The sequence below is a fragment of the Dermochelys coriacea genome, chromosome 13 (genome assembly GCF_009764565.3).
Source record: "Dermochelys coriacea isolate rDerCor1 chromosome 13, rDerCor1.pri.v4, whole genome shotgun sequence".
NCBI classification, from domain to species: domain Eukaryota; kingdom Metazoa; phylum Chordata; order Testudines; family Dermochelyidae; genus Dermochelys; species Dermochelys coriacea.
The window spans coordinates 40,818,384-40,846,355 of NC_050080.1; the positions used below are offsets into that span (position 1 = coordinate 40,818,384).

Here is a 27,972-nt window from a genome sequence, read left to right on the forward strand (position 1 = left end):
ATGTAGGAGTCAGTTTCTCAGGGAAGGAGAAAGCTGTAGGGTTTTTGTGCAGGGCTCCCTGTTAATCACATCACCGTGTGTCTCTATTGAAAGCATAGAAGTACATGGCTGAGTCCCTCAGCTCCAAAGCCATGATCCTCAAACTGATGGAGCTTTCGGATTTCTTGAAGTCCACAGAGAATTTCTCCCCAACCTCATTCTTCTTTAATCAGTCAGAATATTCCCAAAGTAGGAAAACAAGCTTTTCTGCTCCATGTTGTTTGTACCAATACAAAGAATAGTAGCTAGCGTCCATTTCATAAGCACAGTCCAAGGTCACAGACCCACTCTCCACGCCTGAGACCGCCGGCTGGGTCTGCGTTACAGCATCTTCCATGCTGGAGCCTGTTACAAAGAGGGGGTGAGGGAGAGGTAGAATGTTGCCACTGAATTGATTTATGGAGCGCAACCCTCATTGATTATCCTAATGATGATAATAATCTTCTTCTTCATAGTCATCTTGGATCAAGCACTGACACTTAGTTTCTTTGCACAGCATCTACCTCTAGGTGGAAATCATTGGCTGTTGCAGCTGAATAATTATTGGTACATATTTATTAATTATTAAATATTATTATATAGTATTATTATTTTATTACTAGTCCAACACCACAATCAGTTTTACTCACATTCCCAGGGATTTCCACTGGAACTTTTTACCCATAGGAAGAATAGCCCAAGGACTGGGCAGCATCCTAAGGGAGTTAGGCACCTAAATATCATATTATTTGGGCATCTAATTCTCATAAGATGTTCTGAAAATCACTTCCTCTTTTCCTGGCTCTGTCACTGTCTTCCTTTGCCACATTGTCTGTACAATGAGACCGAATCTGGCCATGGCTTTATCAGCCACCACCGTATAAATTTGAACTAAGAGGTCCATTTCGTAGTGGGCTGGGGGAACCCGACTTCCTTAACCTCCCTGGAGAAAGCTTGTCTCAGTAGCTTGCCCAAGGTCACGCAGAGTTATGAAAGATTGTATTGAAAGATGCCCAGGCGGATATAAAAAAAATCCCGTGGGTGGAGGGACAGATACATCTATAGCCCGAGAGCTGGGAATGGGAGATACAGAGCGGGAACTGACCCCCTGGGTTCACGAGACCTACCCCATCCCTTAACCACCAGACCAGCCTCCCGCTCCCCAGGGCTGTAAATCCTTTCCCCCAGCTCTGAGGCTACTCCCACAACGCCCGGCGCCTCCCCCCCCCCCCCAGGGCCCCGCAGCCCCCTCCCAGGTCACACCCAGAGTTATTGTACAGGCTGCGCTGCCCCTTGTGTCACTGTGTCTCCACGGCGCAGAGGTAGCGGGCGGCGTCCCCCAGCTGGCAGCCGCGGATGTGCAGGGAGCTCCGCTTCTGCCCCGGATCGTGATCCGCAGTGAAATTCGGTTCTTCTGTCTCGCTCCCCTTGCCGAACAGCATCAGCAGGAAAACGGGCCGCTCCCCGGGAGCCTGCCGGTACCAGTGTAAACTATTGATGGTTTCCGAGTAAGTGCAGGTCACGGTGCCATTCTGCCCCTCCGAGACATCCAGCCATTCCGGGCTCTGCTCCACAGAGAGCTGCCCGCTGGCCACTGGGAATAACGGAGACAAGGGGGAACCAAGTCAGACGCTGCCCCGAGCCACCTGCCCCTTGGAACCGCGGAGTGGGGTGGGAAGAGAGACAGGCTGCGGGGGAACAGACTGACCGATCTCTCCATTTCACTCCCGTCTTCCCCACCACACAGTCAATGAAATCCAGCCCCAGCTCCCTGCTAGTAACCAGGGGTTCTGTCTCCCCAGCCCTTACCCCACAGGTGCATTAGCTGGATCACCCAGGACAGCCCCCGCGGCCTCCCCATCCCTGCGCTCACTGACAGCCCAGGGCGCGGGGACGCTGCTGGGGTCTCCCTGGGGCTGGCACGTGTGTTGGGGTCTCCTGTGCTGGAGGGATCGGACTCGTTCTTCTCCCCCCTCGTGTGCCCAGCCAATCAGCGACCAGCCCCTTCTCCCCCATCACAGCCGTGCGACACTCGCTGCACAGCACTCCTTCGCTCGGGGCCCTTCACCGCGTGACAGCTGCCCCCTTGTGGCCAAGTGCATAAGCGGGTGCAGAAATATTTGGTTCTTTTCAAAGGGAAGTCAGGCGCCCAACTCCCATTGACCTCTACCAGTACTGGGTGTCCAAATCCCCTAGACAACCTCCATGAAGAAATTACTCCTCTCAATTATCAAACTAAAGATGTAGGGAGAGATTAGTACCTAGGGGATTCAGGAGCACAAGTCCCATTAATAATACTGTCCAATTGATTCTTATTCATTGAGTTTAAGTCCACAAGAGTACTTTAGTCTGGCCTCCTGTATAGCTATATCACAGGCCATTAAATTTCATAAGGTTACCCATGTATTGAGCCAAAAACTTGTGTTTGCCTAAAGTATCTTCAAAGGATCACAGTATCATAGAGGGGCTGGAATGGACCTCAATAATTCATCTAGTTCTCCCCCTGTGCTGAGGCAGGACTGAGTAAACCTAGACCATCCCTGACAGGTGTTCGTCCAATCTGTCCTTATAACCCTCCAGTGATGGGGATTCCACAATCTCCCTGGAAAGACTATTCCAGACCTTAACTACCCTTTATACTTGGAAAGGTTTTCCTAATATGCAACCTAAATCTCCCTGCCTGCAGATTTAGCTGATCACTTCTTGTTCCAACTTCCAGGGACATGGACAACAATGATCATAGTCCTCTCTATAACAGTCCCTAACATATTTGAAGACTGTCAAATCCATCCTCATCCCCCTCAGTCTTCTTTTCTTAAGACTAACCAGATCCTTTTTTTAAAAAATTCCTCATAGATCAGGTTTTCTAAACTTTTATCATTTTTGCTGCTTTCATCTGGACTTGCTCCAGTTGGTCTACATCTTTCTAAAAATGCAGCACCCAGAACTGGACACAGGACTCCAGCTGAGGCCTCACCAGTGCCAACTAAAATAGGACAATAACCTCCTGTGTCTTACATATGACACTGCTGCTAATACATCATAGGACTGGAAGGGACCTCTAGAGGGCATCTAGTCCGGTCCCCTGCACTCATGGCAGGACTATTATAGAACACATGGGGAAATCAAATCAGTATCTTAGAAGTTTGTACACTGATTCAAGAAGTATGGGGAATAAGCAGAAAGAATGTGAAATGCTATTAATAAACAGAACTATGACATAGTTGGCATCACATTTGGTGCAATAATACACATGACTGAATATTGGTATAGAAGGATACAGTTTGTTCAGGAAGGACAGGCAGGGAAGAAAGGGAGGAGCTGTTGCCTTATATATCAAAAATGTACACACTTGGACTGAGGTTGAGATGGAAACAGGAGACAGACTTGCTGAAAGTCTCTGGGTAATGATAAAAGCAGTAAAAAGCAAGGGTGATGTCACGGTAGGGGTCTACTACAGACCACCTGAACAGGAGAAGAGGTGGATGAGGCTTTGTTCAAAAAACTAAAAAATCATCCAAAGCACCAGACTTGGTGGTGATGGGGGACTTCAACTCCCCAGACACCTGTTGGGAAGAATCGTATCAGCCTTTTTTCATAACTGCATCCTGTTATTGGCTCATATTCAATTTTTGATCCTCTATAAACCCCCAGTTCTTTTTCAGCATTACACCCACCTAGCTAGATATTACCCATTTTGTAGTTGTGCTTTTGATTTTTTCCCCTTCCTAAGTGAAGTACTTTGCACTGGTCTTTATTGACTTTCATCTTGTTGATTTCAGACCAGTCTCTAATTTGTTAAGGTCATTTTAAATTCTAATCCTGTCCTCCAAAGTGTTTTCAAACCCTTGGTGTCATCTGCAAATTTTATAAGCATATTCTCCATTCCATTATCCAAGTCATTAATGAAATATTTAATATTACTGGACGCAGGCCTGACCCTTGTGGGACCCCACTAGATATGCCCTCCCAGTCTGACAAAGAACTACTATTTTGAGTACGGTCTATCAACCAGTTTTGCACCCACCTTATAATAGTTTCAAGTAGACAATGGTTCCCTAGTTTGCTTATAAGAATGACATGTGGGATTGTCTCAAATGCCTTACTAAAATCAAGGTATATCATGTTTCTTGACTTTAGCAAAGCTTTTGACACGGTCTCCCACAGCATTCTTGTCAGCAAGTTAAGGAAGTATGGGCTGGATGAATGCACTATAAGGTGGGTAGAAAGCTGGCTAGATTGTCGGGCTCAACGGGTAGTGATCAATGGCTCCATGTCTAGTTGGCAGCCGGTGTCAAGTGGAGTGCCCCAGGGGTCGGTCCTGGGGCCCGTTTTGTTCAATATCTTCATAAATGATCTGGAGGATGGTGTGGATTGCACTCTCAGCAAATTTGCGGATGATACTAAACTGGGAGGAGTGGTAGATACGCTGGAGGGGAGGGATAGGATACAGAAGGACCTAGACAAATTGGAGGATTGGGCCAAAAGAAATCTAATGAGGTTCAATAAGGATAAATGCAGGGTCCTGCACTTAGGATGGAAGAATCCAATGCACCGTTACAGACTAGGGACCGAATGGCTCGGCAGCAGTTCTGCGGAAAAGGACCTAGGGGTGACAGTGGACGAGAAGCTGGATATGAGTCAGCAGTGTGCCCTTGTTGCCAAGAAGGCCAATGGCATTTTGGGTTGTATAAGTAGGGGCATAGCGAGCAGATCGAGGGATGTGATCGTTCCCCTCTATTCGACACTGGTGAGGCCTCATCTGGAGTACTGTGTCCAGTTTTGGGCCCCACACTACAGGAAGGATGTGGATAAATTGGAAAGAGTACAACGAAGGGCAACGAAAATGATTAGGGGTCTAGAGCACATGACTTATGAGGAGAGGCTGAGGGAGCTGGGATTGTTTAGTCTGCAGAAGAGAAGAATGAGGGGGGATTTGATAGCTGCTTTCAACTACCTGAAAGGGGGTTTCAAAGAGGATGGCTCTAGACTGTTCTCAATGGTAGCAGATGACAGAACGAGGAGTAATGGTCTCAAGTTGCAATGGGGGAGGTTTAGATTGGATATTAGGAAAAACTTTTTCACTAAGAGGGTGGTGAAACACTGGAATGCGTTACCTAGGGAGGTGGTAGAATCTCCTTCCTTAGAGGTTTTTAAGGTCAGGCTTGACAAAGCCCTGGCTAGGATGATTTAACTGGGACTTGGTCCTGCTTTGAGCAGGGGGTTGGACTAGATGACCTTCTGGGGTCCCTTCCAACCCTGATATTCTATGATTCTATGATTCTATGATTCTATGATTCTATGTCTACAACTTCTCCCTATCCACTACACCAGTAACCCTGTCAAAGAAAGCAGCCAATCTTGGTTTTTAGAATCAAGAGATAAAGGTTTTTTTTTAATGCTTAATTTGAATTTGGCTGGCTTCAGCTTCCAGATATATTGGTTCTTGTTGTGCCTTTCTCCACTAGATTAAACAGGCCATTTAGAACCAGGAATGTTCTCCCCAGGAAGGTATTTATATACCATGAACAAGTCATCACTTGATCTTTTTGATTAAACTCAACAGATTGAGCTGATTGACATTGCCTCTCACTGTTAGGCATTTTCTCCAACTTTTGAATAATGTTTTGTGGCTCTTTTCAGCACCATCTCCAGTTTTTCAACATCCTTTTAAAATGTGGATATCAGAACTGTCCATTGTATTCCAGCATTGGTGTCATCAGTGCAGTATACAGAAGTTAAATCACTTCTACTTTTACTCACTACTCACTCCCCTGTCTATACATCCAAGGACCACATTAGCCCTCTTTTGCCACAGCTTTGCACTGGGAGCTCAGGTTCAGTTCCTTGCTACTCCATGTCACAAATTCCTCATGGGACTTCAGGAAGTTTCTGCATCGTTTCCTGTTTCATGTCACACAAAGCTCTGCTTGGAGGAGGTTGTGTCGGTTTGTCTTTATTTAAGGGGAAAGCAGGGATGGCTACAACTGTGAATGTCTTTCTCATTATCACAGGAAAGTTGAGTCAAATGGGAAGCTTTTTCCTGAATTCCCTAATAAATATACTTTATGATCCTCTAGTCTGATCTCCTGCATAACACAGGCCATCTAGTGCGAAGGGTAACATCCAGGTGAGGCTACAGAGCAGCAGCTGCTAAATTTGCAAGCCCCCTTGTTAATAAATGTGGCTAGAGCCCAGCTGCAGAGTTTTTGCATAGCCTGGGAACTGCCCTGTGTCACTGTGTCTCCACTGCACAGAAGTAGCTGGCTGCATCTCCGAGCATGGAGTTGCTGATATGCAGGTAGCTCAGCTTCTTGTCTGGAAAGCGCTGTGCTGTGAAATTCCCACCCTGTGCAGTGTTCTCATCCTGATACAACATCAGGATGAAGGCAGGGCTCTGCCCTGGGGGCTGTCTGAACCAATGCAAACTGGACAGGACCGGAGCCTGGTATCAGCAGGTGATCCTGCTGCTCTGCCCTTCCAAAGTGGCCACAGACGTGTCCTGATGCACCTCCACTTGGCAGCTCCCAACTGTGTATGAAAGAGAAAATAAATCCAAGATGTTACAAGAAACCATGGATCATCTCATGTTATTGATTATGAACCACCTCCGAGCTGGTGTCAATCAGCCATAGCTCCATTGCCAGGTCAATAGGCCAGGTCCCCAGCTGGTGAAAATCAGACATAGCTCCAATGAAAACTTGCACCATTACTTAGAGCTGACAACGTTTCCTTTATAGTAAATAATAGCATTTATTCTATCACACTCAGTGTCTGGTTTCACTGGTGCCTCCCGGGCTCATGGCGTACATAGCTGTTCTCATTGCTGGTAGCAATCTGCTGTGGCTCAGCAGAGAAACTGGCCAAAGAGGTTCTGAGACTCAATGATCCCTCCACAGAAAGTTCAAGACTTCAAACAAAGATCTGTGAAGGCTTTACTTCCCAATCTTCCTGAGATCAGAGAAAAGCCCAGGGTGCAATCTATCCACTGCTTCTGCACTTAGGATGACATTTTAAAAAGCACCTAGGTAATTTATCATCCTAAAGCCCATTGACTATTAGAGGCTTAGGTTGCTAAGGGGCAGGTTTTTAAAGGTATTTAGGCAGCTAAAGAAGCAGATCAGCATTGAGTGGGATTTTCAAAATCATGTAGGAACCTTATTAACAGGAGTTAGTCACCTAAGTACATTTGAAAATCCCACTAGGCACCTATCTCCTTCTGTAGGCACCAAAATACCTTTACAAACATGCTCCTAAGCCCTTTCTGAAAAGGGGATCCTAACCCACTTAGGCACTTTTGGAAAATGTAGTCTTTGGTTCTTCTGCTGGGATTTTCAAAGGACCCCAAGGAGTTAGGTGCACAACTCTCACTGAATTTCAGTGGGGTTTGGGTTCCTAACCCCCTTAGGCACCTTTGGAAATACCAGTCCATAGTTTTTTGCACAGGCTGGGGTGCCCTTTGTGCCACTGTGCCTCCACTGCATAGAGGGAGGTGGCTGCCTCTTGCAGCTGCACCTCAGAAATGTTCAGGTAGCTGTGCTTCTTTGTGGTATGGAGCTCAGCTCTGAGATTCAGCCCCCACATGGCATGCTCATCCTTGTACGAAATCCCCAGGAGGGCAGGGCTTACCCCAGGGCCTGGGGTACCACTGCACATTTCTCTCCATGCCGGAGTAACTGCAGGTCAGGCTGGAGTCCTGTCCTTCAGAGCCACTCAGGGACAGAGAAAGAAGTGGTTCAGGACTATTTAGAAAAGCTGGATGAGCACAAGTCCATGCGGATGCGCGGCATCCGAGGGTGCTAAAGGAGTTGGTGGATGTGATTGCAGAGCCATTGACCATTATCTCTGAAAACTCATGGTGATTGGGGGAGGTCCCGGATGACTGGAAAAAGGCTAATGAGGTGTCCATCTTTAAAAAACGGAAGAAGAAGGATCCAGGAAACTACAGGCCTGTCAGCCTCACCTCATCCCCTGGAAAAATCATTGAGCAGGTCCTCAAGGAATGAATTTTGAAGCACTTAGAGGAGAGGAAAGTGCTCAGGAACAGTCAGCATGGATTTACCAAGGGCACATCAAGCCTGAGTAACCTAATTGCCTTCTATGATGAGATAACTGGCTCTGTGGATGAGGGGAAAGCAGTGGACGTGTTATTCCTTGACTTTAGCAAAGCTTTTGATATGGTCTCCCACAGTATTCTTGCCAGCAAGTTAAAGAAGTTTGGGCTGGATGAATGGACTATAAGGTGGATAGAAATCTGGCTAGATTGTCAGGCTCATGGGTAATGATCAATGGTTCCATGTCTAGTTGGCAGCTGGTATCAAGCAGAGTGCCCCAAAGGTCGGTCCTGGGGCTGGTTTTGTTCAATATCTTCATTAATGATCTGGAGGATGGTGTGGATTGCACCCTCAGCAAATTTGCAGATGACTCTAAACTGGGAGGAGTGGAGGTTAGGTTTCAGAGTAGCAGCCGTGTTAGTCTGTATTCGTAAAAAGAAAAGGAATACTTGTGGCACCTTAGAGACTAACAAATTTATTTGAGCATAAGCTTTCATGAGCTACAGCTCACTTCATCGGCTGCATCACCAAATGCATCCGATGAAGTGAGCTGTAGCTCACGAAAGCTTATGCTGGAGGTTAGGAATAGGATACAGACAAATTAGAGGACTGAGCCAAAAGAAATCGGATAAGGTTCAACAAGGACAAGTGCAGAGTCCTGCAGTTAGGACAGAAGAATCCCATGCACTGCTACAGACTAGGGACTGAGTGGCTAGGCAGCAGTTCTGCAGAAAAGGACCTAGGGTTCACAGTGGACGAGAAGCTGGATATGAGTCAACAATGTGCCCTTGTTGCCAAGAAGGCTAATGGCATTTTGGGCTGTATAAGTAGGATCATTGCCAGCAGATCAAGGGACATGATCATTCCACTCTATTTGGCATTGGTGAGGCCTCATCTGGAGTTTTGGGCCCCACACGACAAGAAGGATGTGGAAAAATTGGAAAGCATCCAGCGGAGGACAACAAAAATTATTAGCAAAAAAGAAAAGGAGTACTTGTGGCACCTTAGAGATTAACAAATTTATCTGAGCACAAGCTTTTGTGAGCTACAGCTCACTTCATCGGATGCATTCAGTGGATGCATCCAATGAAGTGAGCTGTAGCTCATGAAAGCTTATGTTCAAATAAATTTGTTAGTCTCTAAGGTGCCACAAGTACTCTTTTTCTTTTTGCGAATACAGATTAACATGGCTGCTACTCTGAAAAATTATTAGGGGTCTGGAGCACATGATTTATGAGGAGAGGCTGACGGAACTGGCATTATTTAGTCTGCAGGAGAGAAGAATGAGGTGGGATTTGTTAGCTGCTTTCAAGTACCTGAAAGGGGGTTCCAAAGAGGATAGATCTAGACTGTTCTCAATGGTGGCAGATGACAGAACAAAGAATAATGGTCTCAAGTTAAAGAGGGGGAGGTTTACGTTGGATATTAGGAAAAACTTTTTCACTAGGAGGATGGTGAAGCACTGGAATGGGTTACGTAGGGAGGTGGTGGAATCTCCTTTCTTAGAGATTTTTAAGGCCTTGCTTGACAGAGCCCTGGCTGGGATGATTTAGTTGGGGATTGGTCTTGCTTTGAGCAGGGGGCTGGACTATATGACCTCCTGAGGTCCCTTCCAACTCTGATATTCTATGATTTTATGACAGAGGGCTCTGTGCCACATTAACCTGGCAACTTACACCTAGTGGGAAAGGGAATTTAGATTTATAAACAGAATGATCATTGAATCAGGTCCCTCCATCATCCCTAAATCCCAGGAGAACAGACGAATGCATCATTTTCACATTGTTCTGGCAGTCATCACCTCCCCTGGGTTAAGATTCACAAAAGTGACTCTTGATTCTTGGGTGCCCAGCATAAGACACCGTAAAGAGTCTAATTACCAGAGGCAGTGTCCCCAGCCAACCAGAAAAGAGCTACAGGAATGATTTGAGGTGACTTTAAGACTCTGATCCCAAGAATGACGTGTGCATGGGATTTCAGTGTGATCTGTAGTCTAGGCTAATTAGCCTGTAAGGTCTTTGGGACAGGGAATCTCTTGTCCCATGTTTGGGCAGCACCTTGCTCAATGGGCTCTTGGTTCATGACTCGGGCTCCCAGGTACTAGAGTAATACAAAAACAACAAGGAATCCTTGTAGCACTTTAGAAACTAACAAATTTATTTGGGCATAAGCTTTCATGGGCTAAAACCCACTTCATCAGATGCATGGAGTGCACCATACAGTAGGGAGTTATAAATACACAGCATATGAAAAGATGAGAGTTGCCTTACCGAGTGGGGGGTCAGTGCTAATGACGCAATTCAATTTAAGTTGAAAGTAGGCAATTCTCAACAATTGACAAGGAGTGGAAATCACTTTTATAGTGTTAATGAGGCCAATGTAAACAAGGTGGCCCATTTCAAACAGTTGACAAGAAAGTGTGAGTATTTAGCAAGGGGAAATTAGTTTTTGTAAAAACAACAGGTAGTACTTGTGGCACCTTAGAGACTAACAAATTGATTTAGTTTCTGTAGTGACCTATCCACTCCAAGTCTCTATTCAAGCCTAATTTGATGGTGCCAGTTTGCAAATTAATTCCAGTTCTGCAGTTTCTCACTGGAGTCTGTTTTTGAAGTTTTTTTGTTGAAGAACTGCCACTTTTAAATCTCAAGTATCAGAGGGGTAGCCGTGTTTGTCTGGATCTGTAAAACCAGCAAAGAGTCCTGTGGCACCTTGGAGCATAAGTTTTCTTGGGTGAATACATGCATCTGAAGAAGTGGGTATTCACCCACAAAAGTTTATGCTCCTATACGTCTGTTAGTCTATAAGGTGCCACAGGACGCTTTGCCACTTTTAAATCTGTTATTGAGTGACCAGGGAGATTGAAGTGTTCTCCAACTGGTTTTTGAATGTTCAGCTCAGGAACATCAGTTATAGGGCAATGCTCTAGTTTGTGATTACAAGAATGATTTAAGCCATTCTTGTAATAATTCTTAAAAGGTAACTTTATCACAGTCTCTCTGCATCTATCTGGGAAGGAGATTTATGAGTAGATGGCTCTTTAATCTACCGGACAAATGCATGTAAGACCCAAAGGCAGGAGCTGAAGCTAGAGAAATTCAGGCTAGAGATAAGGTGCCAGCTCTGTAATGGTGATTAGCCATTGGAGCAACTTTTTAAGGAAGTGGGTGGATTCTCCAGCTTGGAGTCTTTAAATCAAGACTGGATGTCTTTCTCCAGCTCCACACAGAGCATGGGCTCAATGCAGGAATCACTGGTGACATTGTCTGGGGTGCAGGGAGTTAGACTAAATGATCACAATATTCCCTTCTGCCTTAAAATCTATGAAACTGAGGCACCCAGAATCACTCGTCACTTCTGAGAATCTCGGCTCCCGTTATTATCAAAGGGTTTAAAAAGCGGCAGGACTTACAGTAAAGATGCATGACCAGGATCACTAGTAAGGCCCCAGGACACCTCTGCCTTGTGCTGCCCCTCATTTCTGTGACCCATGACCTAGAAGGGTTCCTGACCCCTCATGTATTTATCACCTGCAGGCTTCTCCGTCCTCTCCTGGAGCTTTTTAAATCTACTTGCATTTCTCCTGCTGGAGAGGCAAGACACGTCCGCTCTTGCCCTATCAGCAGCAAGGCCCTTCCCTCCCAGACAAAATACAGACTCACTGCAGAGACCTATGCAATTACCTTCCTCTCCAATGCACGTCTTTCAAGGCGCAACACTGCCCCCAGCAGTTAAAGTTTTTGTACAGAAGGGTGGCACTTTGTTTCACTGTGTCTCCACAGCACAGAAATAGCCAGCTGAGTCGGTGACCTGAGAACCGTCGATGCGTAGATGGCTCTGTCTTTACCTTTTCAAGAGCTCGGCTATAAAATCTGACCCCTGGGTAACATTCCCATCCTCATGCAGGCTCAGCAGCAAGGCAGGACTTTCCCCAGGCAACTGTCTGTACCACTGTACGTAGGACACTGAGCCGGAGTAGCTGCAGATCAGAATGGAGATCTCCCCTTCAGATCTGCTCAGGGATGGAGGACTCTTTATTTTGGCAGCTCACCCCTGGAGACAAAGGCAAATGGAGAAGCAACAGATGAGCTTGTTCGGTTCTGATCAGCCCCTCATCTTCCCCAGCGATTGCTCCTTATCGCTGTTTCTTCTTCAGCCAAAATAAATCAGAATCTCTTAATATTCTGGACAATGGTGTAAACCTGTGTGGCTCCATCAAAATCAGCGCACTCCCTGATAAGCACCAACTGAGTGCCTACTCTGTTCTTGTGATATTCAGCCCAGCATCTCCTGGAGAATAGAGAGGCCTCTTGGGTCATCAGGGACTAGAACTGCTCTGGGGAACTGAGGCACCGAGAGACAAAGGAGGGGGTTTTCAAAGGAGCCAGGCACTCAACGCATATTGCAGTTTCAAAGGGATTTGGGCACCTGACCCTGTTGGCCTCCTTCCAAAATCCTAGCCTAAGTCACTTGCCTAAGGCCACAAAGTCTGTGGCAGAGCCGGGAAATGAGTTCACATCTCCTGAGCCCACTCTAATGGCTAAAGCACCAGACCTTCCTCATCCCCACATTATTATTATCTCAGTACTGGAGTAACTCAGTGCAACTCTGTGGCCTGTTCATTGCCCAGGAGGTCAGACTAGATCCTTACCGGCATTAAACTCTATGAATTATTATTATAGCACTTGGAGACCCAGGCAAGATCAGAGCCCCTTGGGCCAGGTGCTGTAGAGACACAGAATACAAGACAATTCCTGTCCCCCAGAGTTTAACAGACAAAACCTCCACAAACATACAACGGAACTGAACTGAGCTGGGGGGTGGGGCATTGTGCCGGATGCTGCAGAGACCCCCAGGAACTGAGATCCCTGTTATACCGGGCACTGCACAGACACAGGGTGGAAAAGCCCCCACCCTAATGAGCTCACAGTCTAAACAGACAAACTCCCCCTAGACTTACAGTAGAACTGAATGGACAGTATCACTGACAAGGATGTCAGCTGCCTTTCCATTGCTGCTCCGGGTTACCCTCAGCGTACTGAGGCCAGGGGATGGTGCTTTTCCCTGCCTCCAGGACAGAGATGCAAAATCTGTCTGCAGCCCTCTTTGCTGGAGGGATCAGACACATTAATGAGCCCAGCCAATCAGGGACAAGCCCCTAGTCTCACTAAAATACAACCATGCCCTGGAATAAGCCTTTGGCATCCGATGAAGTGAGCTGTAGCTCACGAAAGCTTATGCTCAAATAAATGTGTTAGTCTCTAAGGTGCCACAAGTCCTCCTGTTGCCTCTGGTGTCTTGGGGGAACAGCTGCCCTCTGCGGGCAAAGAGACCAGAGTCGGGAGCAACTTTATTAACCTCAATCTCCTTCCTCTTCGTTAGAAATGCTGCCCCGTGCTGGCCAGACACACACATGGAAGTGAATCCCCCTGTGCTTGTCACTGTTGGTATGTTTTGTGACTGTGTTAAATAGTTCCCCTTCCCCTGGGTTTAATGCTCTGACTTGCCTCCCCCTGGACAAAGGGGTGGTCCCCAGAGCTGGGCTTCATGGGAACGGGCAGTGCCAGCTATGCACAAACACTCTGCCGCTGTCTCAGCCTTGTGCTGTAGGGGCGCAGCCTGTGGCAATCGGAGATCAGCCTCGGTTTAATCCTCAGTGTCTAATGCTCCCCCAAGAAAGGGGGCTATTTTGTGCCATTGGTGTATCTTGTGTATCTCCATTTCTGCTTCTTACGCCTGTCTGTCCGTCCCTCTCCCTGTCGATGTATTTGTAAACCCACCCAACTCTTTTTTCTTTTCTCCCTGTTCATTTGTTTTTATATTTTATCTTTTAATTTCCTTCCTCCCTACAACCTCCAGGCTCCTTAGATCAGTGGTTCTCAACCAGGGGTACATGTATCCCGGAGGGTACACAGAGATCTTCCAGGGGATACATCAACTCATCTAGAGATTTGCCTAGTTTTACAACAGCCTATAGAAAAAGCACTTGCGAAGTCAGTACATACTAAAATTTCATACAGATAATGACTTGTTTATACTGCTCTATATACTATGCACTGAAATGTAATTAGAGTTGTTATATTTCAATTGATTTATTTTATTTTTATATGGTACACATGAGAAAGTCAACAATTGTTCAGTAACAGTGTGGCTGGGGCACGTCTGTATTTTTAGGTCTGATTTTGTAAACAAGTAGTTTTTAAGTGAGGTGAAACTTGGGGGTACCCAGACAAATCCGACTCCTGAAAGGAGAACACTAGTCTGGAAAGATTGAGAGCCACTCCCTTGGGGGTCTTTCCCTAGGAGGTATTCCCCAAGTGCATTTCCTCCTCAGCCTCTCTGTCTCAGCTCTCGACCTGTGCGGTGGGGATCCTTGCACTTCCCTGTCTCACCAGGGTGATGGGGGGCTGACCGTGTTAAGGAAGGTGAAGCACGCTCAGAGATGCACTATGTAAGAAGTAGGTGGTGGTGTTGTACCGCTTGCCAGCCTGACAGTTACCCCTCCAGCTGGGGAGTTTTTGCACAGGCTGCCAGTGCTCCAGTGTCACTGTGTCTCCACGGCGCAGAAGTAGGTGGCTGCATCTCCCAGCTGTGAATCTCTGATGTGCAGGGAGCTCAGCTGCTGCCCCTTGTCGAGCTCCGCGGTGAGGTTGGGCTCCTTGGTTTGTTTCCCATCGGACACCAGAATCAGCAGGGAGACAGGCTGGCCTCCGGGAAGCTGCCTGAACCACCACAAACTCCATAAATTGCTCGTTGTGTAGTGGCAAGTGATGCTGCCGTTCTGCCCTTCCCGAGTGACCGCAGACAGGTTCTGGTGCACCTCGGCCTGGCAGCTCCCCCCTGCGGGCAGAAGGCAAAAGACACACCCCATAGATGACAGGGCACCTCTGTCCAGTTCACACACTGGGCGGATGCAAAGCCCGGTGGAGTTTCTCTTCATTTCCAGGGGCTTTGCATCTGGCCCACGACTGCTCTTTTCCCAGATTGCTGTATTCCTAGATTGCTCTCATCTAGGGTTAGGGGTTGGGGTTAGGGTTAGCCCTAGTTTATTGCTGGCTGCAAGATTCCCAAACGCACAATAAAAGAGATAGCCCCTGCCCCAAAGAGTTTACAGATTAAATAGCCAAGCAAAGAGTGAGAGGGGAAACTGAGGCACACAAAAGGGAAGGAACTCCAGCAGGCCAGGGCTGGGAATTGAACCCAGGAGTCCTGTCCTTATCCACTCCATTAGAGAGAACGGTGGCTGGCTTGCAAACCGAAGGGGAGACCCAGGGAATTTGTCCTTGTGCTTTTAAATCCACCATCAAGTGCAGCATCTTCTGTAGCGTTTCCTGCCCCCAGACTTACAGGGAATGTTCACCAGCAGTAGCAGCAGGCGTGAGAACAGCCAGGGTCTCTCCATTGTCCCTCAGCAAAGAAGCTTTATAGCCGGGTGTTCCCCGTTCAGTACAAAAGGTTCCACCCCCTCACAGGTAGATTTACTTCTCCCCCTGGGGCAAATTTTCCAGCTCCTTCTCCTGAACTAGGAGCCTCTTTGGTACCCGCAGCAACTACGGGGTAGCCTAAGACAGCCAGGAAATGAGTCCCAGGGAGTCACTTTGTAGAACTGCTCTGAGCAAGTGGGTGTTGTGAGTGGGCGGGGTTGTGACTGGATGTTGTGGGTGTAGTGACTGGAATAGCTAGCTCAAGTTCCTGCTGCAAGTCGGTCTAGGCATCCATTTAGCCGCCCTGCCCGCTGCTTTGTCCAGCCCTCCCTCTTGCTGCAATGTCTGTCTATGCCGACACTCATCTCGTGGTATGTGAGGGCTGAGAGTAAAATCATTCCCCGCACTGGCCCGAGGGATCTACAAGTCTTTGCACGCATATACCCACCTCCCTGACAGGCTGCCCTGGATTTTGTCCTCGAAGCACACTAGTACAAGTACACAGCCGAGGGCCCAGGCTGGCTGCTGGGGAAGCTGAGCGAGCTGCACCGGTTGGTGGTTTCCAAGGACCTCGTGAAGGAATCTCCCTGTCCCCAGCCACCTGTGATCCTTAATATCATGAACTTCAGGGAACCGCCTGGGACCTGCTGGCAGCAAGGGATGCTTCACTCTCCCTGCCGGTAACTGCAGCTGAGCTGTGCGGACTGACCACCGCTGGAGACGGTAGATTTCTCTTGAAAGACGGCGTATGGGCCGCGGGCCCCTGAGAGGAAAATGGGGCGAGGGAGGCCAAAGGAGGTCAGGCCCAGGGAGAGGCGGATGTTTGACTGGAAGTCCCCTTACAGTGGAGGGCTAGAGATGAGCCGCCATGAGACAGACGGAGTTTTACAAACTGCGCGTGTCTCTGTTGTACTCAGTAGAGCTGACCACACAGAGATGGGATTGGCTTAAACACAGTTATAAAATACCGAGCTCTTAAATCCTGCATGAGTGTGAGAGGGAAGGTGTGTTAGTGTGTGTGTGAGAGAGAGAATAACAAAGCACAGAGAACTGAAGGCTGTAATACCTCGCAGCAGTGCAATGAGCAGAAGGAAGTTCATGGGTGCTGTGGTGTCTGTCAGACCTTGCAATGAAAGGCAGGACTGGGTCCCTTTGCCTAGAGATCTATGTCTGACACAGGACATTCTCTGGGTGTAGGCTGCATTCTGGGGGCCAGTCTGTTTATCTAGGAGTGTGCTGTGTTGTTGAAGCTATGTGGGTCCCACGCTATTGGAGGGACAAGATGGGTGAGGTCATATCTTTTATTGGACCAACTTCTGTTGGTGAGAGAGAGGCGCTTCACAGTGGAGGAAGAGCTCTGTGTAGCTGGAAAACTTGTCTCCCCAATAGAAGTTGGTCCAATCGAGGATATTATCATCTAGGATCGTGCATGGATCTCTTTGCCTCTGAGATGAAGTGTGTGTGTGTGTGTGTGTGAGTGTGACGGAGTGTATGCGTAGATATTAATATTTCTGATTGTGTGTGAAGGGAGAATATATATCAGAGAGTGTGCCTGTGTGTGGGTGATTTCAGTGTGTAGGTTTCTGGCTGTGTGTTAGAATCTGTCTATTTGTGTGTCTGAGTCTAGGAGAGAGTAAGAGAGTGCGTGTGGTATGTGAGAATTCTTATGTGAGTGTGTATGTCTGTGCAAGTGTGTGTGTGTGTGTGTGTGTGTGTGTGTGTGTGTGAGAGAGAGAGAGAGAGAGAGAGATTACTTGTGTTATTTTGTCCTATGTGTGACTCTATGTGAGAATGTCTGTGTGCATGTTACCAGTCTGAAAGTGTCTGACCTGAATAACAGGGAAAATCACACTGGAATTACTGAGTTACCATATTGTCTCCCCAGACAATGCTTCCCCATCTGCTAGTGTTGTGGGGCAAGGAAGCTATTTTTGATATAAAACCACCCGATCCAGGCAATTGGGGAAGGCGAAAAGGTGAAAATGTGACTGTCTATAATTTTCCAGGTGTTTCTTCAAGGTTCTTCGTTAAATTACTGACTTCTCTCCCCTTTATTCTGTTCACATAGCTTCTGTTCGGGTCCATTCCAATGTATTCTCTTCTGTTCCATTCTGTTCTTATTACCTCTCACCTACTCTGTTCTACTTTCCTTTCTTCTCTTCTGTGCTCATAACCTCTGTTCTATTTTAACTTCTTTTTATCTCCTCTTTTCGGTCCTTGTGGCCTGCCCCACCCAGGGTTTTGTGACGGGCTGCCTGTGTTCACCTAGCACTGTGCTCCAGCGCGCACAGATACACAGCGGCGTCTTGCAGGCGGCTGCTGTTCAGGTACAAGAAGCTGCTTTTGGTTTTGGTGTCCAGGCTCATGGTGAAATTCTCTCGGGTGTCTCTGCCGCTAGAGGACAGGGAGGCCACGAACCGCGGCTGGCCCCCCTGGAGCTGGCGGTACCAGTGCACGCTGTACTCGGTGCCCGTGTAGGAGCAGTTGAGCTGGATGGGTTCTCCTTCATGGGCAGGGGCTTGGGACGGGTCCTGGGTCACCGTGTATTGGGCCAACGCACCTGGGGGGAGGAGGTTGGTTTTAGTCCAGGTTTTCTTGCTCAGCAAAATACATGCATCTCTGTGTAGACAAGGAAGAAAACAAGCAAACGAAAATCTACTCTTCTGCCTGTCCATCTGCCCATCCTTCCACTGTCCGTCTGTCCATCCATCCACCTTCCCTCTGCGCTGTCTGCCTATCCATCCATCCACCCTTCCCTCTTGCTGTCTGGCCGTCCGTCCACCCTTCCCTCCCACTGTCCTTCTGTCCTTCCATCCACCTTTCCTCTGTGCTGTCTCTCCCGACTCCATCTGTTTCTCTCTCACTCTGCACCATCTGTCCATCCTCCCCTCTGCACTGTCGGTCTGTCTACCCACAGGCGCCTATCCCCATGGTATCGGAGTGCCTTTCTTTCAGAAAAGCCATTCTCCAGCAGCCTGGAAATCCCAACCCGTGGCGCTGTGCTCAGAGCAGAGCCTTGAATACCTGAAGCCAGCACCAGCAGCAAAGCGGCCAGGCTCATTGTCAGGGACTCAGCTGCAGAATGAAGTGGCTGCAGCTGAACCTGGATGAGGTGAAGCTGTGACACCGCTCGGCCTCCAGGGGTGGCCTTCAGGCTGGAAGGAAATCGATACATTTACCCTGTTCAAGTAGGTGGGGGAGGGAAAGGGTTTTCCTTCTGAATGCCCTGGGCCTGATCCTCCACCGGTGCAGATTAATTGGGTTCCATCAGAGTCATTGGGCCGGTTCCCCAGCTGGAGCAAACTGACCATAGTTCCACTGGAGACCATGGGCAGATCCGTAGCTGATGTAAATCACTGGAGGTGCATTTAAATCCGGGGCAGCTGGTCCCGTTTCTGACGGTTAAGGCTCTGTCCCTATAATTCATGGATTTCCCTCTCTGTTGTGCTCTCCTGGGTTAAGCAATATTTATGTAGCACGCACACACCAACAACAAGGAAGCAAAAAAATGGTGAAAAGCCACTGGCCGAAGAGGGTAACAAGGCGAAGCGCCAGCCACTATCAGGCACCGAAAATTGTATCGGGGATTTTTTTAAAAAAAGATGAGGGGAAGCGAATGAAAACAGGATGTCAATGAAAAGCGGATTGATGCCGCTGAGGGTGGGTGGGGCGGAATAGCCACTGGGGGGCAGCAGAGGGCACGGCCCATGGGGAAGGGGCCTGGTTTTACCCTCGGCTGGATCCCGAGAATGGCCGGGCCGATCCGTTTGGCCTGGTGTCCCGTCTCCAAAACAGGCTGGTGCCGCACTGAGATTATTGCACCAAGCGCCTAGAGGCCTCCCTAGGCAGCGTGATAGGTGCTTTAAAAACAGATCGCCACAAAAGCTCCCTGCCCCTAAGAGATGACCTGGGCAGCAGGGAAAGGCAGACCAGGGGATGGGAGGGAAACATGCACAGAGAGTAGAAAGGACTTGCCCAAGTTCATATAGCAGCTCAGTGGTAGAGACGGGTAGTCACCCTTAGGCTGTAGGTTCTTTAGGGAAGAGACTGGGCTGGCGGACAGTGCTTCTACACCCCTAGGGCAGGGGTAGGCTTTAGGGTTATGGTGAGAGTGAACTGTCAGGTTGTAGCATTCGCATTTTGGTTACAGTCTTGTGGGAGGGTTACAGTTCAGGGCAAGGGTTAAGTAGAGGGTTAGGTTTATGGTTCAATGGGAATTGAGTGTCTAGATTCCTGAGGCCTCTTTCAAATCCTTGCCCAGTTACCTAGGATAAATATCCAAATGCTGAGAATAAAACATGTTTCCATAGTATTTTCTATCTGTACCGACCAGGTTTCAAACTCCCAGCTACTACCGCTGCCTCAGAGGAATATAAATTTCACGTCTATGAGGGCAGCTAGAAACCGAAGGAGAGGAAGAATAAGGGGGAGTTTGGGGGAACTCCCCGCAGATCCAGGAAACAGAGTGGGTTGAGGTCAGCCTGCAGCTGACATATTAGTGTTGTTAAGGGGAGAGGGATGGGCTTGTGGACAAGGGTGTGCTCTGGGATTCAGAGTCCAGCTCGGCCACAGACTGTGTGTGTGAGAGGATGTGTAATCCTCTCTGCCTCAGTTTCCCTCGCTGTGAAAAAGGGAGAGTTTTTTTCTAACTCATATAGGGACTGTTCAGATTTCTTGACGCACCCAGGAATCAGTGGGATGGGGCATGATGTTTACCCGCAGTAATGTCGGGGATTATCACGCAAATGTAACGGGATGAGGCGCCCAACTCCGTTCACGTCCTTTGAAACGGCCGGCCAGAACTCCTGAAAGAATTGTTTAAATCATTTTCGTCTTTCCGCTGGTGCCTTTGCCGACAGCCCGAGTGAATTAACTCAAATTGGAGTGCTGCCTGGCAGGGTTCCGTGACTCTCCTTTCTGGCTTTAAGATTAAACTCGATAAGTTTATTGAGGAGATGGTATGATGGGATAATATGATTTTGGCAATTAATTAATCTTTAAATATTCATGGTAAATAGGCCCAATAGCCTGCGATGGGATGTTAGATGGGGTGGAATCTGAGTTACTATAGAGAATTCTTTCCTGGGTATCTGGCTGGACAATCTAGCCCATGTGCTCAGGATTCAGCTGACCGCCATATTTGGGGTCGGGAAGGAATTTTCCTCCAGGTCAGATTGGAAGAGGCCCTGGAGGTTTTTCGCCTTCCTCTGTAGCATGGGGCACGGGTCACTTGCTGGGGGATTCTCTGCTTCTTGAAGTCTTTAAACCATGATTTGAGGACTTCAATAGCTCAGACTTAGGTGAGAGGTCTATCGCAGGAGTGGGTGGGTGAGATTCTGTGGCCTGCGCTGTGCAGGAGGTCAGACTAGATGATCATAATGGTCCCTTCTGACCTTAATATCTATGAATCTATGAAACCGAAGATACAGAGCGTCGACGGGTTTCCAACGACAAGCTGTGTTTATCTTTTCAACCAGCAGATGGCGGCGCTTTGTCACGATTTTACCGCCTACCACATGATTTTAGAGTTCACCGTTCTCACATATGTTCTTGGGGAAAGTGTCTTGTAATTAAATAGTTTCCAAACAAATCTACCCAAAATGTAAATGTCTCTACAACAGTAGCATTGATGTGACGCCCGCTCTGGTCTCTCTCCAGTGCAGGGCCGGCGAAGGGGAATCATAGAATCATAGAATCATAGAATATCAGGGTTGGAAGGGACCCCAGAAGGTCATCTAGTCCAACCCCCTGCTCAAAGCAGGACCAAGTCCCAGTTAAATCATCCCAGCAAAGGGAAGGGAAGGAGAGTTTTTGTACAGCTCTGCTGTGTGGTTCTGTCACTGTGCCCGCTGCAGGGCGCAGAGATACACCGCGGTGTCTGCCAGCTCCAGGGCTGTGATGCTCAGAACTGTGGAGTTGCCATTAGCCTGGGCAGAAAACCTCTCCTGGGCGAAATCCGCATTTTCGCGATAAGCAGCGTATTGCTTCGTCCCTCTCCGCAGAATGTACTGCGGGGCTCGGTTAGGAGACTGTCGGTACCAGGAGAGAGAGACGCCCGAAGGATCGGTGGTTTTGTAGGAACAGCTGAAAGTTACTGAGCCTCCTTCTGTTCCAGACACTTGGGATTCCTTGGACTGGACCGAATCACCCAGCACAGCACCTGCGGCAAGAAATAAATCAATGCAATGTACCAGTTACAGACAAGCGGAGTGCCCAACCGGGAGAGGGGAAGAGATTGTGGAAGAGAGAGAATAAAACTAGGTATGTAGGTAGGTAGACTGAAAAGGAAAAAGTGCTACAAAGAAATGGAGAAAGGTGGCGCATTGGTTCTGGTTTGGGGAGGAGAGAGAGGGTGTTTAATTAGCTGTGAGCCAGGCTGCATGAACAAATCTAACAGCTCAATTACCTGGATATAGAGTGATTATAAAAAGGTTAAGAACAAAACACATGGCCATTGTTTAGCGGACTCTGCTCTAAGTCACAAAGAGGAGGCAAAAACACAACAGGGAAACAAAAGGATTTTTTGGCTGAATGCTATAAACCAACCCACATGCCTCCCTGAAAAGCCCAGGGGGCGGATCTGAACCCAGTGAAGTTCCCAAACCCAGAGGAAACGAGGGGAGGGGAGTGGTGTTTGCTTCTGATTTCAATGTGAAACGGTCTGTTTCCTGGCTCTCTCAGCTATCCCAGCTTTCAAAAAGGTTTGGTTCTTTGTAGCTGTGACTATCTCTATGCAATAGATAAAATGTTTAGACATGAAATGCACTTCTTAGGGTCTCTGATTCCCTGGCGAGGCATGCGTGTATAAGAAGCTGGGCGAACAGAGAGACTGGCAGACACAAAGAGAGACCTGGGTGGATAGATGTCGATTTCAGAGGAGCCGAAACGCTTCACAGCAGCTAAGAACCTGGCCCGACAGAGTTAGACCAGAGTTGTGGTGATGGGACACAGATCAGAACCTCGCCCAGTGTCTTTTACCACGTTTCTAGCTGCAGGAAATCCTGGTATAATTTTCCAAGTTTTGTGGGTGATTTGTTTTATTGACAACAAATATTGTCACATAAAGGTTGTAAATTCATGCATATATTAATTCACATAAACATAGCTGAGACGATAATGCATTGGGCTCGGTTTGCAGAGCATGGTGGCTCTTACACTGCACAGGGATAGAAACGGAAAGATTCTCCCAGACATGGGAAGAGCAGAAGGAACTGAACTCGGCAGAGACGTGTTATAAAAAAGGGTTGGGTAGAAAAACAATCTCTGCCACCCGCGGTGTGTGTGAGCACCTCGCTCACTTCTTGTATTGCAAAAGATGCAACTCTGCCCTACTGCGCACCTCAGAGCACAGTGATACATGGCTGTTCCTTGCAGGGACACAGCCTCAATCTTCAAGGGAACCGTCTTATTATGGTCGAAAAAACTGATGAGAATGTTCCAGAGGTGACCGTGTTCTTCTCGGCAGGAGATTGATACGCTGTCTATATGTGTTCGGTTCGGATACTGACGGAACCAGAAGAGATTTGGGCTGGTGAAAGCGGCGGTGAAATTACACTGCAAAGTGGCGTGTTGCCCCTCTGAGATTTTCATTGCTGCAGGAGATTGAACCACACAATTACTTTGAACAAGACCTGTTGAAAGACAAAAAAAAAAAACAGTAATGAAACTATGTTTATTCATTCATATTTTTACACAAAAGTCTCGAATGATCTTATGTAGAAACTGGTTTCCATTTTAAAGCAAAGTATCTCGAAAGGAAAGCAAAGTTCTTTCCTTAAACCATACTATTCTCTGGTTCAGCGAATCTAGTTTTCTTTTAAAACTTTTAGGTGGGATTTTCAAAAGATCGTTAGGAATTTGGGTGCCTAAAACCCTCCAGGGTTTGAAAACCCTCGCCTGTTGTAAGAGGACTCTTGAAGCTCTTAAACACAATAAATCACATAAAAACTATCATTTCTCTCACATGACTTCACAAGGAGAAGACAGAAGGCAGAAGACCATTATGCAATTTGAAATTATCCTCCTTTTTGCTAGGCCCTTTACCCAATTATAAAAATAATTCTTCCTCCTGTTTCGTTTATTAAAAGAACGTGCATGCTGTAAAAATGCTCTCTCTGTGACTCCCCCTCTTCCTTCTCTTCCTTTCTTTATGACATGAGAAAGAAATGCTATCCAGGGGAGTGTAGGGTTCAATTACAACTTAAATAAATAAAATACAATGTAAAATGTAATTACCAGAAACTCAGGCTCGCCCCCTTGTGGACACAATAAATCACGCAAGTAATTTTGAAAAATCAGCTAGAAAACGTAAGAATGGTCTGGCCCAGTATGGCCAAAGGTCCATCTAGCTCAGTATCCCGTCTTCCAACAGTGGCCAGAGGTAGATGCTTCAGAGAGAATGAACAGAACAGGGCAATTATCGAGTGATCCGTCCCCTGTCGTCCAGTCCCAGCATCTGGCAGTCAGAGGCTTAGAGACACTCAGAGTATGGAGTTGCGTCCCTGACCATCTTGGCTACTCACCATTTATGGACCTATCCTCCATGAACCATTCAAATATTTCTCTGAAGGGGAAAAGAGGCTTATTTTCACATGGAATTTCTCACGGTTCTCTAGGTCCATCATAATTTATGGGTCTGGTGCAGAAGTCATTGGGAGAAATTCTCTAGCCCTTGTTAAGCAGGAGGTCAAACTACATGGGAATAATTCTTCCTTTTTATATTAAAAATCTGTGTATCTCTGTGTTACTTATCTCCAGAAGAAATTATTTCAAAGACTGGATTATTCCTACAAGTCATTCCTTAGTTACAGGAGTTTGGGGAAAGTGTTTCATTGCTTCTTAAGAAAAAAAGATCTTCTCACTAGAGTTCTGCATTTAAAACCTGCTTAATGTAAATTATTAGGAGTATTAGTGGTTGTAACTCTGCCATAGCCAGTCCCAATCCCGGTTGAAAAAGCAGGAGAGTTGGCATCTGGCAGGCAGCCAGCCATAAAACTTTGTCAAATAAATCCATCAAATGAGTCCTTTATATGCCCTGTAAAGGCTTGGACTGATTAGATTTTTATCAGAACAATTCAACAAATGTGGATTTCACCGCCCCACCCCACCCCACCCCCCACACACACACAGATACAAGTACTTCCCTTGATAACGCTTTGCCTCGCTGTAAAGTTCAGTTAAGGCAAATGCTGCTTGAGAACTTATTTGGAGTTTGTGGCTATTTACTTTGCATGTGACATGCGCATTGGCAACATCACGTTTGAATGGTCACATAGCTTTAACTTTTTGGATCTCGGGTGTCTTCTCCCATTCATTGTGTAAATCACCCTAATGCTGTGGTGAGTGAGGAGCATGAGAAGGAGGAGGAGCCCTGTGGGTAAGTCTATCCTTAGCTGACATCGGGGCCCCATTGTGCTGGGTGCTACCCACACACTGGTAGAGACAGACCCCGCTGCGTTTAAACATTTGGGCTGGGATTTAAGAGACCGAGGAAGGAAGGCCTCCGTTCAATCACAGTTATTTATGGATGCGTGCATCCATTTGTTTTGATGGGTGGCATCTTCAAGAGACTCTGCAGGAATTATGCACATCGTGTGTGTGTGTACATTCTGTAATGTATCAGCGAGATGTTGACAGGGAGGACAGCATCTGTGTGTCTGAGCTGTGGCCCAGCGCTGCATCCCTCACTGGGGCGAATGCTGGGTCATGGGGATGTTCTCTCTGGTCCCTCTTCCATGCAGAGCCCCTGAAGGTGAAGGGAAGGGGAGGGTTTTTGTACAGCTCTGCGGTGAGGCTCTGTCACTGTGCCCGCTGCAGGGCGCAGTAATACACCGCTGTGTCTACCAGCTCCAAGGCTGTCATGTTCAGAGCTGTGGAGTTGCCATCAGCCTGGGAAGAAAACCTCTCCTGGGCGAAACCTGCGGTATCACTGACAGAGCTGACTTCCTTCGTTCCTCTCCGCAGGATGTACTGCGGAGCTCGGTTCGGATACTGACGGTACCAGTAGAGATAGACACCAGAAGTGTAGCTGGTTTCATAAGAACAGCTGAAGGTCACGGAGCCGCCTTCAGTTCCAGATATCTGGGGTTCCCTGGGCTGGACCAAGTCACGGTCACCCATCACAGCACCTGCAACAAAAAATAAAGAAAGGTAAGTATAGCAGTTTTGTGCAGTCTGAGCGCTTACGTCTATACCTTAGATAGAATGAGAGCGAGGAGGCAGCGGGACAGAGAGAGAGACTGCAAAGAGGGAGAGAGAGAGAAATGGGAACAGGGAGACGGCGGGGTGATGTATATACAGAGAGAGGGATTCCTTACAAATGAGGCAAATTCTACGACCAACTACCTGGATAAAGAGTGAAAACAAAAAGGCCGAACATCACACGTTTGCTCATCGTGTTAAGCAAAGTGGTCCCAGTCTCAATTCCGCCCTGAACCCTTCAGCCCTGGAGAAACAGCTCCTCAGCTGAATGTGATAAACTCGCCCCAATTTCTTCAGCCACTGGCCTAATGAGGGGCGTATGTGGAACTCAGAGCCCTTCCTAGCCCACAGGAAACGAAGCGTGGTTGGTTTCGCTTATGAACGGCGTCCTTGCCTTCCTCAGACCTCCCTTACCGTGTCTTGATTTGCTGGTAAGTGCGACTCTCTTTGAAAGCGGTTACATTAAGTAGGAAGTACAGTGACGGGTTGTACATAGAGTAAATTATATGTCGGAGAAATCTAGGACCCCACCTCCCTATGACCAATATCTCAAGGATTCTTGTTTACTGGTGCACGGAGAATAGGAATTGGGCTTCAGGCTTGGCTGCCTTGGAAAATCCCCGCTTCTACAAATACCCCGTTTAAATGTTCAAGTTGAATCGCTCACCAAAGACCTCCCAGAGGACAAAATTACACCCGAGTGCGCCCCTGGAGCTCATTCAGGAAAAGTCGGGGTTGATGCACACAGGTTTCAAAGGATTTCCTGAATATCCGAGTATTTGAGCTTTGCAGGATCGGAGGGGCAAAGGAATTCCCATTCTGAGAGTTCTCTACTGAGAATTGGGCACCCACCCCCCAGATGTAAATTTTAGGATTGTTACAGACAATGGGATCTGTTTTCAACTGAGACTGGGCAGAGTAGGAGAGAGAGAGATGCATGGAAGTGGGAAATAATAGTGCAACTTTCCCCCATTCATTTAAAATGTAACGGGCTTCAGTCTTGCTGAGAAAACGTTCCATTTTCATTTGTTTGGGGCTTTGATTTGTTTGAATTGTGTTGATTTGGATTCGACTGGGTTGGGGCTCTCTGAGATTGTTTGTCCGTTGGAATGGATTGAGTTAAACCGGGTTTCTTTGGGTTTATATTGGGTTGGGTTGGGTTGGGCTATAATCTCCTGAGTTGGGTTTGGGGTTGAATTTCATTGAATTGAGTTGCGTTGCACTGCTTTGGGTTGGGTTTGATTGGATTGTATTGGGATCGGTTCAGATGGATATGGGGTTCAGCCAGGCTGGAATGATTTAGGCAGGATTGGCTTGGATTACACTGGGCTCAGATGGATAGGATTTCATGGGGTGGAGGAACGAACGCACGCCCACGCGTCTTGTTGCCACATAAAATGCTGTAAACACAGACAACTTTTAACGTATCTGTTACACGTTTATTGATAGAGTCCTCCTCTTCTCTAGAAGGGTCAGACTTGTTTTGGTAAACTTGTTATCCGATATGTAGCATAAAACTGAGAGGGAGTTCCTGAATCTAGCTTTCACATGAAATTATAGTAGTGACGAAATGTTATTAAAAGTTAACCTAAATTTATACCCTTGCTCTAACACTTGTCCTTTGTGTTTTACCTTTCTTATCTATCTAAAAGACTATTTTAATCCAAAACATCTTCACTGATAATAATAAAAAAATCAGAGGAATATACTGTAGGGCAAAATGCAGGAACTAAATTGTATTCTAGAGGATTGACAGAATATCAGATAGGAAAAAAACATTGTTGTTGTTTTTTAAACAACAGATTGGACAAACACCTGTCAAGGATGATCCAAGTACATTTGGTCCTGCCTCATCATAGGGGGCTGGACTTAGATGACCTCTTGAGGTCCCTTCCAGCCCTGTGTTTATGTGATTCTGTCATATTTGCGTAAACAACCCCCCCCCCGACTTCTTGTATGAGTGGAGATGCAGTTCTCCCCCACTGTGGGTCTCAGAGCACAGTACTACACAGCGCTCTCCTGGTGAGAAACAGCCTCAGTCTTGAGGGGAACCGTCTTATTATCCATGTACAAAGATGCTGAGAACTTTCTCTGGAAAAGCGTCTGATCCGAAGCATCAAACTTCGTTTTTGTCAGTATATACTGGGGAGGCTGGTTCGGATACTGCCGGTACCAAAACAGATACGGGCTTGGGTCACGGGTGGTGAAATTACAGTATAAAGTTACACTTTGTCCCTCTGAGATTCTCACTTCTGAAGGAGACTGGTACACTCAGT

The 27,972-nt window shown here is 47.3% G+C and overlaps 5 gene segments (V, D, J or C); all 5 read right to left on the minus strand.

Annotated features, from left to right (window-relative positions):
• Positions 1–1,224: 1,224 nt before the first annotated feature.
• On the minus strand, positions 1,225–11,649 carry LOC119841724. The segment is given in 2 exon segments: positions 1,225–1,612; positions 11,485–11,649. Coding segments are annotated over 2 exon segments (363 nt in total).
• Positions 11,650–14,235: 2,586 nt separating this feature from the next.
• LOC122456495 lies at positions 14,236–15,884 on the minus strand. The segment is given in 2 exon segments: positions 14,236–14,912; positions 15,420–15,884. Coding segments are annotated over 2 exon segments (351 nt in total).
• A 599-nt stretch (positions 15,885–16,483) lies between these two features.
• LOC119842367 lies at positions 16,484–19,856 on the minus strand. The segment is given in 2 exon segments: positions 16,484–18,056; positions 18,521–19,856. Coding segments are annotated over 2 exon segments (450 nt in total).
• Positions 19,857–21,309: 1,453 nt separating this feature from the next.
• LOC122456494 lies at positions 21,310–21,965 on the minus strand. The segment is given in 2 exon segments: positions 21,310–21,656; positions 21,903–21,965. Coding segments are annotated over 2 exon segments (372 nt in total).
• Positions 21,966–25,088: 3,123 nt separating this feature from the next.
• On the minus strand, positions 25,089–26,173 carry LOC119841725. The segment is given in 2 exon segments: positions 25,089–25,623; positions 25,841–26,173. Coding segments are annotated over 2 exon segments (378 nt in total).
• Between the last annotated feature and the right edge of the window lie 1,799 nt (positions 26,174–27,972).